This window comes from Armigeres subalbatus, chromosome 2 (assembly GCF_024139115.2).
Source record: "Armigeres subalbatus isolate Guangzhou_Male chromosome 2, GZ_Asu_2, whole genome shotgun sequence".
In the NCBI taxonomy this organism is placed as follows: Eukaryota; Metazoa; Arthropoda; class Insecta; order Diptera; family Culicidae; genus Armigeres; species Armigeres subalbatus.
This window is the reverse complement of record NC_085140.1, coordinates 25,263,330-25,283,036: the sequence shown is the minus strand read 5'-3', so window position 1 is coordinate 25,283,036 and position 19,707 is coordinate 25,263,330. Positions and strand designations below refer to the sequence as shown.

The 19,707-nt window shown below is 41.7% G+C and overlaps 1 protein-coding gene across 2 annotated transcripts in view; it reads left to right on the top strand.

The window, feature by feature from the left end:
* Nucleotides 1-19,194, top strand: part of LOC134218283 (solute carrier family 25 member 32) — a 37,653-nt gene extending 18,459 nt beyond the window's left edge. The window contains exons 2-7 of one of the 2 annotated variants that reach the window (XR_009981298.1): nucleotides 2,909-3,433; nucleotides 16,719-16,872; nucleotides 16,947-17,187; nucleotides 17,256-17,369; nucleotides 17,441-17,809; nucleotides 18,562-18,694. Coding sequence is in view for 1 of the 2 variants with exons in the window: in XM_062697217.1 (XP_062553201.1) it covers nucleotides 3,268-3,433; nucleotides 16,719-16,872; nucleotides 16,947-17,187; nucleotides 17,256-17,369; nucleotides 17,441-17,586; nucleotides 18,562-18,691 (951 nt within the window). In the remaining variant the exon portion in view is untranslated. Of the gene's footprint in view, nucleotides 1-2,908; nucleotides 3,434-16,718; nucleotides 16,873-16,946; nucleotides 17,188-17,255; nucleotides 17,370-17,440; nucleotides 17,810-18,561 lie in introns of both variants that reach the window. The other variant, XM_062697217.1, reaches the window with a different exon arrangement.
* Nucleotides 19,195-19,707: the final 513 nt, after the last annotated feature.

Here is a 19,707-nt window from a genome sequence, read left to right as displayed (position 1 = left end):
TGCCGCTAACCGCAAGTCGAGCACATCTGTATATGGGGCACACATACACACACAGACATCACCTCAATTCGTCGAGCTGAGTCGATGAGTATATAACACTATGGATCTCCGAGCCTCCTATAAAAAGTTTTTGAGCGAACATATAGCCTTTACGTATACTTTGTATACGAGGAAGGCAAAAAATATTCAAATCCAATTTTAAGACACCCTGGGATAAAACATGTTAATTTGTATAGATAAATCCGATCCTCATGGGAGTTAGCAGTGCACGTTAAGATACGAGAAAAACAAGGCAATAGTAAGTTTTACCCATATTCCTTCATACGAAAGCTATTTTTTTGAATATAAGCTATGTTCGTATTCAAATATGTACCACTCCAGTTATTATCTGTGTAATTGCTCATAGGTATCAGCAATAGTAATAATAAAATATGACATGCTACAAAGATAACATAATGATTGAAAGAGCGAATGTTGACGTTTAATTGAGCTTGTTATGTGATTAATGGCGACATCAGTAAGCTACAACCTGATAACCTAGACGGGACCTTGCGTTGAGCATTATGGCTTCAGAATATTAGCCTCATAAATACGTCACCAATTTTGTCGTCATTATCAAAGCTCAAATGCAGTTAAATTCATTCAAAATAATGATGAAAGTATATTCATTGTATTCTACTCAGCAACTGAAAAACAATCAATACACTTGTTTTTGTCCTATATTTAGATTTTGAACGGAACGAGTGTCCGACAAAAATTGTTGCTAAGGTTGGTCGCACTTTTGTGTTGATTGGGTTGGTTGGTTGAGGTGAGTGAATCTGATGATGCCGTCGTCGGGCGCACGCTCGAGTGAAAGTTTTTTTTTCTACATTCTATATTCTGCAGTAACTAATGACAGATGTTCGATCACGGGGTTTAATTTTTGTGTTGCTGTAATTCCGAAATTGGATGAGATCATTCGAATATTTAAATGAAACATTTTTTTGAAAATTGTTTGCATTGCACTTTATCCAAATCCAACGAATCAAATTTTTCTTTAGTCGGTAAATATCTATCTGATATTTTTACTTGTCTTTCGTGCAGGAATTCATCACAAATCTTGGTCTATGGTTATAAATGGGACACACATCTTAAAACCAAAACATGGTCATGATTCGATGCTTGCTCGAGACTTAGTGCTGCCAGTGAATGAAAACCCGTAAAACTTAGTTAATGTCAATTAAAACTCAATAATCCCCACGCTAACCTGTCAATAGTGACTTCGCTCTTTTAAAGTAGTGTGTCGAAACGCAATAATCCAATGTAGCTCAAAAGTTTTTTTTTCAGTTTGTTAGTAAGAACGGCTCAATAAAGTGTCGTTTTTTTATCGACCATAAAGACATAACTGATATACAAAAAAAAAGAAGCAAATTTGAGACTAAATGTCCTTGTAGAAATAGCTGACAAGAAAGTAGAACAATTTGAAATTCATCAATCTAGTTTAACGCAGACATGATCAACCTAATTTATTTATCCTCAATTGCGTTGTTTTATCCTCATTACGCTTTTTTGTTACCGTCATTGCATCTAATTCTACCACTTTTGCCTTTCGAGACAACGCATTGTAGTATTTCAAAAATAATAACGCACAGCAACTACTCACTATAAGCGATTCCTAGAGTTTATTGAGAGTTTTCAACTAATTTAAGCATTTCCAACCAAAAAGAAGTACCCAGCAGCCGCAAAATGGTACGTTCACGGTAGTAACATCGTGCCAGGATGTGCGAATAACCGGTTCACAACCGGAATTCACGATGATTGCACACTTTCATTAGCCGCTCACAGATATCGTCCGGCGTTTTTTTCTCCTGTTGTTCACATTCTCATATCCCTCCTAGCTTCCAATTCGGTTGCGGTGCTATCGTCAGACCTCGTGCATGCATCCATTCAAAAATACACGTTAGCAACAGATTTTTCGTTATTTTTAATTGTGGGCGTTCACGTGAATGGATGATTCCGCACAAAGCTGACCTTAGTCAATGGCATCGAATGCCGTTTAATGATGAAATTTTGCGCAGAAATTGCTGAAAAAAGTAAACACATTTGTTATTGGGCCTGACCTTGTAACAGGAAGGTTGGTATCAGTCAGATAAGCATTTGTAATTTGTTCTATGAACAAAAATGTACAAAGTCTAACATCTAGCTGATAGCAACTCGAAATTCAAATTTGGTGTCAGCAGGATGGGTCGTTGTTTCAAAAATGGCTTATTAACGGAATACCAGTGTTTATAATCGAAAGAGTTAAACTAGAAAAATATTCCTTTCAACAACTTCGATACCCGACAATTATTCACAAAATTTCGATCAATTTCAAGCATGGTAACATAGTTGCATTGCACATATAAATGTTATTTTGAAACGATCAGACTTGATATCTTTGACTCTTCTCAGGCATCTTTGATTTTGATTTTTATGGAACGAGCAAAGGACCACGAATGATAGGTGAATTAATCTGTTTTCGCAAATATAAAGGTAATCAACTCTAATTATGTCAGTAGAAATTATTTTCCTAACCGAAACAATGGAGTTTCTATACTTCGGAGATATCACGCTTTCCTGTTTTACAAGTTTTTCATTTTCTTTCGGGGTATTCCTTCTGGGGATTTTCCAAGCTCTTGCGTTTTGTTGTGAGTGTAACTTTCCATCGTATAAGAAATAATCAAAATAGAGGTAGTCAATACCCTTGAACTGAAACCTACCCAACAGGTAGAATTGGTAGTTTGTATTCGTCATACCCATCGTTTCCTCTATCGCATTCGTCGGCAACAAATTAGGCCACGCTGTTTTAATCTAGTCAAGCTCTATGGCATAACTAAGCGTAATCAAACCATTTCTGTTTATTTCTTACTCTTCGTGACGAAAAACGCAGAATTCAAAACCCACATCAACACAAATCACGCACACCGAGAGCATCACATCACGAAATCACCAGTTCATCCAGTCGGACAAAGGTGGAGCAAGAGTAAACCACCCAATCGCACAAGTCAAATCTACAGCGCAGCATATTTACCAGAAGAACACTGAACGAGCATCTCTGTAGTCTAGTCGTGCTTGTAACGGGGCAGCAGCGAGAGTAACGAAGAAACCAGTGACCGGACCGGACCAGACCAGACATATTCGCACCCGTCTTGCCGACCCGTTAGAACATACGGCAAAATTGCGCCAAACGATAAGCAGCAACAGCAGACCAAACCGTCAAAGTCGCCTTCGTCGTCGCCACCAGGAGAGATGGCATCGGCCCTGAAAGCTCCCACGGCACCGGCCGGTGCCGGTGGTGGCAAACTGAGTTGGATGTCCCACGTCAAATACGAACATCTGATGGCCGGAGTTTCCGGCGGTGTGACCTCCACACTGTTACTGCACCCGTTGGATCTGATCAAAATTCGCTTTGCAGGTGAGTACAATGTTCAACGTTATCCTTACGCAATTGTGATATAAGATGGATTGTAAACAAACGAGGTGATCAACGTGCTTGCTCTAAGCTTCACTCAGAGTCTTTGTGCATACAGAATAGTCGTTCATTGCTGGTAGTGGTTCACCTGATGATGTTTTCACTGCCACGGGGGGTCTGCCTCAGATGTAAACAATGATAAGGAAGAGCGCTGGCGAAAATGCCGAGTAAGCAATTCGATGCAAAAGGAGCACCACTCATAAAGTGATTATGATGTCGGATGTTCTACATATTTCTCATGTCATTTTACATCGCAGTCTCGAAGTAAATTAATTTAATCTGCGATTCGGCGTAAGTTCGCTAGGTAGCCAAAAGCTAATAGAGGCGGTGATAATTAAGAAGTTTGCTTTGCAAGACCAGTTTGTAAACAAAACCTTAGCGCTATATATTTGCTCGATAATCTTCCATGATCTATTTACCAGAGCGACCCATACATATAGAACCTGGACACTGCTGACGTAGGTACGAAGCATTTCGTTTGGGTGGAGCCGAGTGAAAAACATTTCAAATTGTTTGACGATATGGTTATTATTGTTGTTGCCGGGTCGGATGTTTTATCCGGTTATAACCAACAACATTTGCGCCTTCTATTATACTTCGATCAAAGTGCACCGAAGGCAAAAGAACTGAAAATTTGATCAATTAGTACGATTCGAGGTGCAACCTTTGGAATGTGAATAGTGTTGGATTTCCGTACGTGCAGTAGTTCTATTATTACCACCATCGAGGGCGAAAATGGTTCATGCTCTCGTGGATAAGCCAGACACAGACAAACTGGCGTCTTCTTTTGCAGAAATCATTCAAAAGATAACTTCGATTTTTTTTGGCGAGTGTTATAAGAATTACGAGAATCGCTATTGTCATGATTATCATCAAAAAAGAACCATGCATGTCTTTCGTAGGGATAATAGCATATTTATGACAGTATTCTTCTTTTTCTTCTTGGCATTACATGCCCCACTGTGACATTGCCGCCTCGCTGCTTAGTGCTCATGCAACACATCGACAGTTATTAACCGCGAGGTTTCTAAGCCAAGTACCATTTTTGCATTCGTATATCAGTTGTTTCAACAACTTGGAATATTTATGTAACGATTCTAAGAATGTTGATTGCATCTGATGTTTGTAAATGGGATTATTTACCATTATTATCGAATGTTGGCTTTTAGTGTCAACAATAAATAGGCTTATGCATCATTAGGAGTCATTTACAACTAAATTACCCTACATAATGTAAACATACGAAATTATTCCCGAACAAGTGGACGCCTGGTATCAATGCTTGCAATATTTTAAGAATTAAATAAAGCAGACGATCTGACGTCATCGGCTGCGATGATTAATAAGTATTGCGAAGCATTCCAACTCTTGAAGATCTCATGGGATCAATTCAAAGCCTTGTGGTTCATTTGTGGACTTCAATCATCCCGAGACGCAGATATTAACTTGAAGTAGACAAGGCAGCGACCGCAAATGAAAGTGCTCGGTATAGAAACTTTGAATCTATTGGATCTTGTATAGGTACCGATAAGCAGCCTCGTAGGTGTGATTTTCAAACGATCCAACGAAACTGTAGAGCAACTCAAGCAACAATTTCCTGAAGTGTTCCAGAGCACCCTTGGTCGGTGCACCAAAATGAAAGGGAGTTGTACGTCAAACCTGAAGCACGTCCAGTGTACTGTTCGAAGCGAGCCGTGGCCTATGCTGCAGTTCCGAAATTAGAGGCGGAATTTTAGAGACTAGAAGATAACGGCTTCTTTTTCGGTTTTGCGACCGGGCAGTACCGATAGTCGTCCCCACATCCAGACGACATTAGCAGAGTTAGCAGGTAGCCGTTACTTCATACAGCTCGATTTGTCAGACACGGGGCTACCCCAAATGAAATAATTCCATTTGGCATAAGTCCGTTTGGCATAATGCCATTTGGCATAACGAGTTGAGTAGCCAGGGGCCATTTGGCATAAAGACCATTTGGCATAACGACCGTTTGGCATAATAAAGAAAACTAGTCTAAATGATGTTTGGGTTATTTGGCATAACGACCATTTGGCATAAAAATTAAAAGAATTATAAAAACTCTAGAAGAAGGCTCAATTTACATCTGTATTACTGCCTTTTTCTGGGCATATGCGTATTTTAAGGAGTGATTTACTTTTTCTCCTAACGGGTGGCGATGAAAACAGTGGCTCGGGATAAAAATACAAAAAAGTACAGTTTAATCTGATATATGTTATACAAAGAGTTGTCCTTAGTCTTCAAACTTAGACTAATAAATATTGGCATATGTTCCGTGGTTCGCCGTGCTGCTTCTGATCCTGCTTATGGGTTGCTTCGTGGCTTTGGAATTACAATCACCTTTGTGTACAATAGAGCTGGGTAAACCAAATAATGCTTGGCAGTTTTCACAACATTTTCACGTTTAAAATGTTCGACTTTTGTTGTACTTTTTGCATGATCTTTGTTCGCTTGAAAAATTTACAAAGCGCGCCGCAGTATTTTTTTGTTTCTACGGCATGTTGTGAGCAGTGCAGGAGTGAAAGTGTGTGTGTGACAATTCTTAAAGTCATATTTCTTTTGCCTTATTCCGGGTAAATGCGTACTTTGAAAGAAGGAGTCATCTACTCATTTGCCTTATTTCGTGCAAATGCGTGTTCTTAAAGAAGGAGTCATCTTCTTTTTTGCTTCAACCCGGGCAAATACATACTCGCTAACAATGCCTTTTCCAGCAAATTTCTCAACAACGAGGACCGCTCCCAGCTAACAACCACTTGGAACTGGTGGCGCTCCGCGCTTTCTATCAAACAGAAGTTGAAAATATCGCCAGGAGTCTTTAATCTTCCTGAAATCAGCAGAAGAAGTCAATGTTTACGTTTGCGACTTTCGCCCTTATGAAACAACAATGTCGATATCTTCTTCTTCTTCTTCTTATTATTGGCATTACATCCCCACACTGGGACAGAGCCGCCTCGCAGCTTAGTGTTCATTAAGCACTTCCACAGTTATTAACCACGAAGTTTCTAAGCCAGGCTACTATCTTTGCATTCGTATATCATGAGGCATTCGTATATCAACACGATGATACCTTTCTGCCCGAGGAAGTCGAGACAATTTCCAAACCGAAAATTGCCTAGACCGGCGCCGGGACTCGAACCCTGCCACACTCAGCATGGTCTTGCTTTGAAGTCGCGCGTCTTATCGCACGGCTAAGGAGGGCCCACAATGTCGATATATTCCTACGATTAACCTTTTTTGTGCCAAATGGTAGTTTTGCTATTGTATTTAATTCATTTTCGAGGATTATGCCAAATGGTCATTATGCCAAACGGTCGTTATGCCAAATGGTCTCGAGGTACAACAAATTATGCCAAATGGTCCTTATGCCAAATGGCCTTTCGACATTTAAATCGTTATGCTAAATGGCATTATGCAAAACGACCTGTATGCAAAACGGCATTATGCCAAATGGACTTCCCCATTTCAAATATACAGATTTTTTTTATTATTTCTTACCAAGAATCTGTAACACATATGCAGATTTTTGAACAACTGTACAGAATATTCAGTATTCTTCTAATTTTACAGAAATTCATAGGGGTTTTAAGTATGTAGATGTGGTGAATTAATGTTACATAGCGTACTTTTATGTTTGATGATAAGACGTCATTTGGAGTGCGACGTAACTCTTTGCTGACATTTATTTCGGTAGCAAATTGTTGCGATTGATAAGCAATTATTATTAAGTAATAAATTCATTGTTCCATGAACAGGTGGAACATTTTGATGAATCGCCTCTGATGTGTCTACAATCTGATCTTGCTATGTCACAGTTGCTCACCCAGGTCATGGGAATGAGCTTTCAGGTCACATCCTTCGGCAAATGTCTTTTCTTAGGATAGGGATAGTTAAAGGTAAGAGGAAAAAATGAAATATTCTAATATCACGACTACAGGCTCAGAGCCTCCAGCAAAGGGTTTGCTGAGGAGGTACATCCCATCTAAAACTTTGGAAGTACTCGGTGGAACCATTCGTTGATTTCTTCGATTTTCGTGATCCTGTAGACGTCTTCAGTAGGGTGAAAAGGGTCCAAGTTGTGCAACATTTTTCGAGTTCGATTCCGCTTCACCTGGAGTTTTCTCTTGTGACTCTCAGCGCAGTCATACCAGGCTGGAAATCCATAAGTTATTGCTGGCTTGAATACCGTCTTGTAGATGAGCAGTTTCGAGTTGACGTCTAGATGTGAGCGCCTGTTAACCAGCGGGTACAGTAGTCTGGTAAGTTTGTCGCATTTACTCAGGGTCTTCTTGATGTGGGTGGCGAACGTGAGTTTGCGATCGAAAGTAAGCCCTAGATATCTCGCGTCGTCCGACCAAGGGATTTGGCGTCCGCATACGGCAATTTCACAGTGAGGAAGCTTTTGCGGACTGCTTTTGCGAGTGAAAAATATTGCCTGTGATTTATCCGCATTGGTTTTAATCTTCCACCTATTTTGGTTGTTTTCGATCGCGTTTTGAGCTGATTGGAGTTTGGTGGTTACAACGATCGGGTCGGAATGCGATACAATGTATCCCGTGTCGTCAGCAAAGAGGAAGTACTTCACATCGTCGAGCATCACCAGGTCTGCAGTGAAGATGTTGTACAGCGTGGGACTCAGGACAGCCCCTTGTGGTACACCAAAGGGTACATTGCGCCGGCTTGATGAATGCCCATTCACAGACACGTGATAACTGCGGTTTAGCAGGAAAGAACGGATCATTTTTAGGACGTAAAGTGGGAAGTTCCCACGTTTCATTTTGTGTAGAATTCCTTCCTGCCACACAGAATCGTACGCTTTTTCGACGTCCAAAAGCACCATGCCTGAAGACCTGCCTCGCGTGAAGTTGGTACGTATCTCCTTTACAAGGCGCACAAGTTGATGGTTGGTGGAGTGTCCTTTTTAACCCTTTATAAGGCAGTGGCAACTATATTGCCACCAACAAATGTTTTTCTATTTATTAACAAGAGCTCTACTTATTATTTCACATGTAGTGACTTTATTTGCTTCCTAGTAACACCCCAGATGAATTTGAGCCATAAAAAAATGAATTGTCAATTTGAAAACAGTTTTTGTACGAACAGATTATAAGTATCGAGTGGAAGAACGATTTTCAGTTATAATTCGTTAAAAAACGACAAAGATATATTTTTCCCGTTGGTATCAGTTATTTTGAATCTCCGTTTCCCGTTGGTATCAGTCTTTTGAATGTTAGATTACTACGTGATTAGCGTGAAAAGCTTTGCCTTTATGTATATTTGGTTTTTCGATTTTTGACGAAATTGTGTTTTTCCCAAGGGTCCCCCCTTGAGAGAACAAACGCGAAATTTTTTTTTTCACTTATAATGCGTTTTCTGACTAGGACTCTTCTCCAAAAAATGTAACGTACCTTGATTTGACTGGTTCTACGTAAAACCAAATTTTTAAAAATCTTTTTATATTTTTGTTGTTGCCTGTTTTCCCGCTTGCCGGGCAGTGGCAACTATATTGCCACCAATGTTGTCTCGCTTCGCGGGCAGTGGCAACTATATTGCCACCAATGTTTTACCGCTTGGCGGGCAGTGGCAACTATATTGCCACCAATTTTTCAATGTTTCTGAACTGTTTAATGTATAACAAACATACATTTGAGTTTAATACCATGTCAACATTGTGTCCTATTGTTGTTTTTGTTAATTTATTGTTTAGATTCGTCTGCCTTATAAAGGGTTAAAAGCAAACTGTTATCAGGAATAATGTGGGTGTTTTCCAGGTGTTGCTCGATGCGTATTAGAATCACTCGTTCGAGCAGTTTGCTGAAAGTGGACAGCAGACTTATTGGCCTGTAATTGGACGCGTCCGTAGAGTCCTTATTGGGCTTGGGAATGGCAACTACAACAGCGTGTTTCTAGCTGTTCGAAAAGTATCCAAGTCTAATGCAAGCGGAGAAGATTTTGGCGAGGAAAATGTGCGCTTTTCGGGGCAGTTTTTTGAGCACACAGTTACGGATGTTATCTTGGCCTGGAGACTTTTTGGATTTAAGTTTTAAGCCTTTAATTAAGCATTTTTTAAGCATTTAATTAAGCATTTAAGCCTTCGTATGATACGAGCACGGGCTTGGTAGTCATATGGCTACTGCTTCTGCCTCATACGCAGGAGGTCGTGGGTTCAATCCCAGGTCCGTTCCATTCTCCTACTTTTATCTTTCTCTATATTTCTCATGTTCTAGCAATCGCTAGAACTGGAAATGGACTTCCATACCGTTTCCATTGCTATTCCTATACCTTCAACTTGAGTATTCTAGCAGTAATCTGCTAGAATTGGAAATGAACTATATAAAAAAAAGCTTGTTTCCTACATCTAATTAGAAAATCCATCAGCTGCTTTCTCCTATCTATCACATTGGCAGCTCGTTAACCAAGACGGACCTTTGCCTCTCGAACCTAACCCAAAAACTACAACAGATTCCTCATGAACTTGTGGCAAGTGCAGAGGTATATTCGGCTTGCAGTGGGCGAGTGATTGCATCAACATTTCCTCCCCCTTCCCTACATTGACTTGCATTCTGACGTGGCAGGCGCCAGTATGACCTTACAAATGAGATCACCAGTACTTGTTCCCTGTGCAAGAACAACTGATCTGGTCATAATGGAGTAGCAACTACGAGCTCTCAATCAAGCTCAAGCTTAAGCCTTCGTATTATACGAACAACTTCCTTCGGACGAATTAGCCAAGGGTGAGCATCAGTCAGCTGTGTGTGGTCGATGAATGCACTCGTTCACCGCGGTATCAGTTTCAGGATCATCTGCCATTTGATTGGAATGTGCCTTTGCGAAGCTCGTGGCTAGTAGCTGCGCTTTCTCTGTGAGAGAGGCTATGATGTTGTCACCTTGTCGCAAGGGGGGACTGTATTTAGAGGTTTTCTGCAGCGCCTTAGTGATTCGCCAGAGGGTGTCGCGGTTGTCGTTCAGTGTGCTTCTTTGAACTTTTTAAAGTTGGCTTGGTCGCACTCCTCGCGAATCCTTCAGTGCCGTTACGATGTCCTGATAGATGGGATCTCTTCTCCTGTACCACTGTCGTCGACGTTTGTTACGCAAAGCGATCAATCTTCGGGTGTCATCTGGCGTTGCGACCTGACAGACTCGTTGCTGGAATTCAGGAACCGAAACAGCTTCTCCTTCTAGTATGCTCGTCGTCAGATATTCAATAGCTGCGTCAATCTGTTCTTCGTTGGTCAAATTGGTGGTGGCAGGGTCTAACAAGTCCAACTTTGAGTTGATCTCGCGTTGTAAACGAGGCCAATCCGCATGGGCGTGATTGCAAAATTTCGGTATATTCAGTTCGGTTGGGGCTGAAAGGCTAATGTTGAACAGTACCGAAAGGTGGTCCGATGACAGTTCGTTCAAAGGAGCTGCTTCCTGACATTGTAGTGTACCTGCTTTGTCAAAGGCTAGAACAGTTCCAATGGCGGTGACGCGCATTCAGATCACCCACTATAAAAATGGGTCGGCTCTTCTGGTGAGAGTGGAAATGTCACGACGATACTGTGTCCGACCGTCGTTTTGCTCCCGGAAAATAGGCGGCTATTATGTTTTATTTATTATCATCAGACTAAGGCCGGAGTGGCCTGTGCTGCACATAAAAGACTTCTCCATTCAGCTCGGTTCATGGCTGCACTTCGCCAACCACGCAGTCTGCGGAGGGTCCGCAAGTCGTCCTCCACCTTGCCCGCTGTGCACCTCGCCTTCTTGTTCCCGTCGGATCGTTGTCGAGAACCATTTTCACCGGATTACTGTCCGACATTCTGGCTACGTGCCCGGCCCACCGCAGTCTTCCGATTTTCGCGGTGTGAACGATGGATGGTTCTCCCAACAGCTGATGCAACTCGTGGTTCATTCGCCTCCTCCATGTACCGTCCGCCATCTGCAACCCACCATAGATGGTACGCAACACTTTCCTTTCGAAAACTCCCAGTGCGCGTTGGTCCTCCACGAGCATCGTCGAGGCGGCTATTATGGAGGCGGCTATTATGTGTATATTTCCATCCACTGAGTTGGAAAAGATACCCACACTTTCGATGACCTTGGTTGAAACGTTGAGCTCGGAAAATTTGATCCCCCTTCGGACCGCAATTAGAACACCTCCTCCTCTGTCAGCATCATTAGAGGTTCGGTCGAACCGAACGCACGCGAAACTTGGGTGGAAAAATGAATGTTTTTGTTGCAACCATGTTTCGGTCACGATTCCCACATCCACATTGTGACGTTGCAAGAAGTCGAAAAACTCCCAATTAACTAGCCGCAAGTTGCCTACACTAGACATTGTAGACATACTTGGTCGTAAGCTCGAAGAGAGCTAGAAGTTGTTGCTGCTTTGTTTGGCAGTTTGCCAGGCGGTCAAACATTTCTCTCGCCAGAGCGAGAAATTCTGACATTGTGAATAGATTGCTGTTGTTTGTTTGGCCTTGAAGCACATGGCCATCGGGGGAGCAGTCGTTGAATCGCTAGGACGCCCTTGGGGGGTACGCGGTGGATCAGGAGGGGGTGCAGCGTTTCTGCGATCGGCACGCATTTTTGCCATTCTCTCAACGTAGCTCTTTCGCGTGGGGCAGCCGTGAAAAATTGCCGTATATTGGCCACTGCAATTGGCACATTTGATCGATTTGCGTGTTTCGTTTTTGTCAACACGCTCCAAATCTGCTTTCTTGGGAAGTTTGCACTCTAACGAGAGATGTTTTTCGCCACACTTGACGCATAGTGGGCGAAGATTACAATTTGGCATACCATGACCGAATCGCTGACAACGGTGGCATTGCACAGCGTCAGTTTGTCGACGTTCATAGTAGCACCAGTCAGGGTTGTAAATATTCGGCAGCACTGGATGAAGGTGATGTTTTTTTATATCATTTTATTATTTTCTTCCTGCTTTGAAATCAACCTCACATTCCCGGAGAGGCAGAAAAGTAAACAACAGAACTCACATCACCCACAGCGCCGCGAAGATGAAATTTACCACAGCGAAATGTACACATTCACCCAGCAAATTGAAAAAATTCACCACGCGTTTAAATGGGCCACTCACAGTCATACAGTAAGGCGCGAACTGAGCAGCATGCGAAATTGAATAGTCGGTGTTGGAAATGATTATTCGGCTGCACCCAGTCGCACTCTCCACGGCGGCGATGAAGGCGACAGCAGATTTTACTGAGATCCATGTTTTTCACTGCATTGACTGTGAAATATTTCTACCCTGGCACCAGTTCACGATGACGTTGAAGACAGCTATAACCTTCCGCAGCAACGATAATTTTACAGCTCATTTCACGAAGTGGAGGAGATATAGCGCACTTTCCTCCAGATTATCAACCTTGCGCGAAAACAGTTTCACTTCTGTCCAGGGGCGTCTCGTGAACTTTTGCTACACCTGTTCTACCATGCTGATAAAAAAAATCATCAAGCTGAGTGGTTTCGAATGAAAGTTGGGCATTTAATCTAATATTACAACCTTTTCTTGTACAACTTAACCAAATATTAGAAGAAAAAAACAATTTAAATAGAAAAGATTTACAAAACAATAAATGACTTATTTTTCTCTTTTGTTACAAAAATGTTTTAAATTTAGATGCACTTAGAATTTTAGACTCGGAAATCGTCTAAAATCTAACTTGGTAACAGTTGGGCAATAACTGGATATTGCTCAGAATAGAGATCTTTCATATCGGCTCATTCCACCATTCAGGGTACGCTGGTCCCATCGCCGCTAATATTTAAACTCTCACATATATTGTTGCTATGAAAGAAATGTTATTAATCATTATTAGTATAATAATTATAGTATATAATTATGCAATTATTTTTTGATGCGACCCCAGATTGTGACGACCAATGAGTCACATTTAGAAGCTGAAATGTGTTCCAGTTATTTAATTTCAAATTTAGTGGAAACTATACCTTTTTCTCTATGTTGATTGATTTTGAGTATTCGTAAAAAAGCATTATTTAAAGTCTCTTTTGAAAACGCAAACATTAATTTACTATTGTTCTTGATGTATTGCATATTCATCACGAGAAAAAAGAAAAACAAACTGTTTCTAATCATCGGCGCGAAAGCGTGCGCGGTGCGCCTTTCGGCAAAAGCACAGCCCGACACTACGATCGAGTCTAACCGAAGGTGCGTCGCGTCGTTGATTGTTCTCGCAGCGCGTCGAACGGGTTGGACTCCTGCGCGCATAGCAGAACTTGCATCTAAACGTGCTTGCTTCGCATGCGAAAGAGGATGATGTGTGAAAACGGAGAAAGCTGGCAACGCTCACGCTGGTTCTCTGTGCGCGGAGAACGAGTGAGCATACCAAGGAGGAAATTATTTCAAATCATTTGTCATGGCGCAAAACTTTGAATTTGACTTCTGGCAGTGCTGCTGTTTGTTCTCCATTATAGATCGTACGACTGGCAAAAGCTTTCTATGTGATGGGGTGTGGTTTTTCAGAGAAACACACATTTAGCTACAATTTGACTGTACGCCAAGCATGTGGCGTTAACTTGATCTGCCTACGAAATATTTTGTTTTTTAGATGTTTAGATGTTAAAATCATTGTAAATTATTTATATATTATAATTATCTGCCAAGACATTAATTTCTTACTTCTGACCTAAATGGTTACCTGTTCCATGAACAGGTAGAACGTATGGACGAGTCGCCCCTGCTTCTGTCGGTATTACCCCCAGTGCAGTAAGCTCTGTCTCCAGATCGTGAACTTCGTATACCGGCAGACCCGATAAAATAACTTTCACTGGCTTCTCGGCGGCAGGGGTGTAGGTGTGGAATTGGATGTCCGACTGCTGGAGCGCTTCTATGGCGCTACGGTGGCCTGTTTCTCCCGTGCAGTAAAGTTGTACTCCCGTCTTGGTCGCCTTCATTTGGTACTCGGTTTGTGCTACGTTGGTTGTTGACATTAGCTCTCGCACCTGCCTGGTTGTCTTGTTGATGATCGAAATCGGAGGGACTCGAACTTTCTTCGTCTTGGGGACCTGAGTTGCCGTAGTCGGGTTCGGAGTTAGTGTTGGCATTTCGTCCGTGATATCATCATTTTGGGTCTGCAGCACCTCAAAATGGTTACTCACGACGACATTAGGTACGTGCTGCGATGTGCCGTTACCGCTCCTGCTTCCAGAGGGATTTTCCTCCGGGGGTGGAGGTTGCATATTCGTCATGTTGTTATCGACGTTTTGATGTTGTTCTTGTTCGTCTATGTACGGGCTCTTCGACCGCGGGGGGTGGAGATTTGGGTCGTTGTTGTCTACGTTGAGGTTATGTGCGCACTATAGGCCGCGCTTCTGCCTTTTCTTGGAATGGCTCCGGACGGTCGATTGCTGCTTCACGGCGGCCGCATTCTTATTGTCCGGATCCGCCCTGAACCAATTATTTCGCTCTATATAGAACAAAAGGAACCATCACACCGACACTTCTACCTTGTTTTAGCAGTATTTCCTGTGTGAGGGAGTAGGGATCAGAGTGTAAAATAATCGAAAATTTTTGGTGACGTCCACCTCTCTTCACTTGTCAGCTCACTTCCAGACACATTCATAGTCGGCTATGGACTGCCAATATTCGGTTGAATATTAGTCATTGAATATTTATGCACATTCTACAAATTGATAAATTATCTGAAATCTGAACACGTTTTAAATGAGTAAAGTAATTTATCACATAGAACTGAATCCGATTTTCATCCACGAGGCACTTTCAACGGTAAACATCAATATAAACAATGCTAATCATGTTTTTTTCTGCTCATAGTATGTACATTCAGTGACAGTCGAATGAATGAGTTTGAGAAGTAGTCATCTGACTATGTCATTCTATGTTTTGAATAATCATGCGATGTTTGTCAAAATTCGGACTGAAGTTGCTTCATGAAGATGAATATCTTAAGCTCTGGTAGGGATCTCACAATCTAGCAGCTGGGCCAAACCATTCATACACCCCAGTTAAATAATTGATAACATCCTAAAAGTAGGCAATTACCAAGGATTGGAAGTATAAGGAATGCATAATGCATTAAAGAACTAAAATTTTCAATAGTTTAACGTTGATAATCAAAAGTTTCAATACTACTGGCAAATTGATGGAGAGTCTGCTAATCGATTGATATATAAATCTTCAAAATCCATTGAAAGATAAAGGACCTATTAATGTTACAAGTCTTACATGATTTCGTGACGGTCCCCAATTTTGAAATTTTCATTTTACACCCTGTATCTGAGTCTTCCCCTCAGACGTAGTTTACGTCAAAAGATGGCCGATGGGCTTCACCAAAAACATTCCTCTATTTGTACACCTCCGGTGGTGCAAAGGGCCGACTTAAAAGATCTTCTGATCATCCTGAGCGATGTCCAGTTATCGCTTTAACCTGTTGCTGTTGCTTTAACCGACGCTGACTGGCTGCCAAGATGTTGAATGTTTCCGACCTTCTCTACTGCTTGCACGGCTACCATAAAGTTGGAGGGGTTGTTCGTGTTGACATCCAACGATGACCTTGTTTACATTGATGGTGAAACCCGCCTTAGAGGAGCATTCGCGTTCGGCCAGGTCATTCAGTTTTCTCTATGCATATCAGAGCGCCGTTGTGCTAGTATTTTCAGGGATCACAAGTAAGCCAAAGTACACGTACTCTTCGACTACCTCGTCTTCACGTAAGACACTTCCTCTGTACTTCGGGTCCATCGACGCGTTAATGACCAAATCAATCCCCCTGGCTTTCCTCTCCAGTCAATTTTCCACCGCTGATGTCAATTGTGTTACACACTTCATAGCAATGTTGTACAGCTGATACGAATGACCATCACTTTACCGTAATCATTTGAATGTGCGATCATTCCAATCTCATTCCATGATATCTTCAATTGTGTCAACTCAATACACAAATAGCATTCCCCAGTTCATTGATAAGGTTTGAACTGTCAGTGCAACGACATTAATTTTTCTCAGTCAATTCAATGTCAGGTGACTCTTCTCTGTCTCTAAAATTGCTTTGTCATATGTTTTGTATGAACAGATTCTGCCAATGATGATGAAGGTTCTTTTTTATACACTATAACATGGATCAGTTAATTATCTTAATCATATGACCGGAAATGAAAAAAATGCTATCGAATCGCAACACCAAAAAACCATTGCAATACAAACTGAATGTGCACCTTTCCTAATTTCTAATTTCAGTAAACGATGGCAGAACAGCAACACTGCCTCAGTACCGAGGTCTGACCGGAGCGTTTCTCACCATTTTCCGGCAGGAAGGCTTCCGAGGTCTCTACAAAGGAGTCACACCGAACATCTGGGGCTCGGGAAGCGCATGGGGATTCTATTTTCTTTTGTAAGTTGCCTCAGCGACGTATGGAGGTTGGTTAGGTAGGAAATAAAAACAATTACCCTTTGTCTCACCTGCAGCTACAATTCCATCAAGACGTGGATCCAGGATGGCAACACGGCCCAACCCTTGGGACCGGGAATGCACATGCTAGCGGCTGCTGAAGCTGGCGTCCTAACCCTAGTGATGACCAATCCGATCTGGGTGGTAAAGACGCGGCTGTGTTTGCAGTTAAACGGACCCGGCCAACAGGGCTATGCCGGTATGGTGGATGGACTGAAGAAAATCTATAGAACCGAAGGCATCCGGGGGTTGTACAGTGTATGATGATCGTCAGTCCTGGGCTAGGACGGATTGAGTTTATTGAGTGTTTTTTTTGTATTTTGCAGGGATTCGTACCCGGAATGTTGGGAGTGTCACACGGAGCACTTCAATTCATGACGTACGAAGAGATGAAGAACCGCTACAATCAGAAACGGAAGCGGCCAATTGATGCTAAGCTGGTAAATTCAATTGGCTCGAGAGAGTCAAAGGTGGTGCAATCAATAACAACAAATTTCGAACTTTTTTACAGACCACCGTAGAGTATTTAACGTTTGCCGCCATCTCGAAGCTAATTGCTGCTGCAGCCACCTATCCATACCAGGTGGTGCGGGCCCGATTGCAGGACAACAATCATAAGTATAAGGGCACCTGGGACTGCATCAAGCTGACTTGGAGGTACGAAAGGGTGTCAGGGTTTTACAAAGGCCTCATGCCGTACTTAGTTCACGTGACGCCCAACATCTGCCTGGTGATGCTGATCTATGAGCACTTCACCAAGCACTAGCAGCACACGGTGGTTCAGTCGGTCGTTCAAAACCAGTGTGAGATGACTTCGAAATAACAAACACTGAAATAGAGATTCTCTCCTCTTAGGCTGTCCTGAGTAATATATACTTAAGTACGTTCTGTTTAGGAAGCTACTTTGTCGATATGTTTTGTGTAGTCCCTGATACTAGGCTAAGTAAGAAGTGTTCAGTGTTCAACGCGAAATTCATCAAATTTTACACCCATTCAAGCACGATGTAAAAATGGAACTGTTAGACTAAAACTTATTACTATTATTATTAGAGTTCAGAACTTCTTGTTGAGGGATGCTTTCTTGTTGAAAGAAATTTTCAATGCCAACCATCTTAGTTTGTGTAATCGGCCATTATTTTTCTTATGCTTTGGGTGTTAGTAGATCAATTCTCTTTTCATTATTTATTTTTCTTTATAAAGTCATGCGCCTTTGATGGTCTTAGCTTTTAGGAACGATGATCACAATCGCGTATTGGCTAGAAAACTCAGCTCTTTAATCTCCTGTACTAACGTAGCGATTACAGTAGGAAGAATTTATCATTAAACAATTTGTTTGACTTGTGCATACAGAATAGAAAAAGTGACTTATTTTAATCGGAAAGTGGCATCCGACAATCTATCGATAGTTTAAGCTAGTTTTCCATTCAGTACAACCACGGTCACAACATCCCGAATTCCATTTCTGTTAGTTCTAAACCCAAAGACAAATGAAGAAAAATCGAGAAAAAAAAGTGAAAAATATTTTATAAAAAAAAGAAATAAGCAAAAAAACAATGAAACAAAGCATACTACGAGAGTAATAAAGACGTTTTCTTCTTCTCCTTTCTTTCTTTTTCTACCGAACCTTTTCAGATTTGAATCGTGGCGTGGCTTCTATAAAGGGCTCGGTCCGAACTTGTTGCGCGTAATGCCGGCGACGATGATTACATTCGTTACCTACGAGAACGTGTCGCGCTATCTGTTGGCCTTCAGAAAGTCGTAGATTAGAGAGTAGACGACTTCTTATCTATAGTGTTACGTTAAAGCTATGATAGGTACGAGTTAGTAAGGCAGACAAAACGTAATTGCCCAAGTTTCTAGTTTAAATGTCATTGCTCGATCGTTTCGCAATTGGTCGAAACGATTGCTTCCAGCACTGCAGTGACAATCCCACATCTGGACTGCATTGAGAAAGGGGAAGCTTTTGAAAAGCGGATCCTTTCCACTGGACGAAGCCAAAATTATTGAGTAAGAAATCAGTTTGCCATAGGTAATAGCAATGCGATTATACGGCGGTTAACGGCATTGAATGCCACATTTAGTTTTGTTTGGTTTGTTCCTATAATAGTAGAAAAATAGGTTTAGGTGATAATCCACCCCAGTGGAATGATATGGATTAGCTCCTGGAGCGTCTCGGTTCGAGACAAGGTGCAAACTAGGATTGTCAATCCGATTTAAATGAACAGTTTTATTGCTCTAGTACACGCCAGTTTTCATTACAAACAATTGGGTTTCATTTGATACACTCCGAAACGTCAAAACTTTTTCTCTGGTTACAGTCTTGTCAATTGATCCGAAAGAGTTGCGTCCGATTCCTTTGTTGATTACTATCCCTAGCAGCACAATTCAGTCCGATTTGTCTGCAGCAATTCAAATGTGACTGACTTTTGTTATATATGTGTAACAAAAACTTCTGTACAACATGTGTGCTGCTCGGGATTATTTGCAGTACACAACAGTTCGGCGTTGGCAGCATACGCTAGGCAACTAAATGCTTTACAATGTTCTGAAAACTCTGATGTGAATATGTACATTATGTGGAAGATTTTGATTTGAAAAATGTGTTGAAGGTAACCACTTCCCTTTCGATGGGACTCGAACCCACAATCCTCAGTGCGCTAGACTGGTGCTTTAACAAACTAAGCTACGATGGACGTCCTTTTCGCAACTTGGCGGCTCCTGAATGAGCCCCAGATTCTCAAATTGGACGCATAGTCAAATCACTCACAATCCATTTGT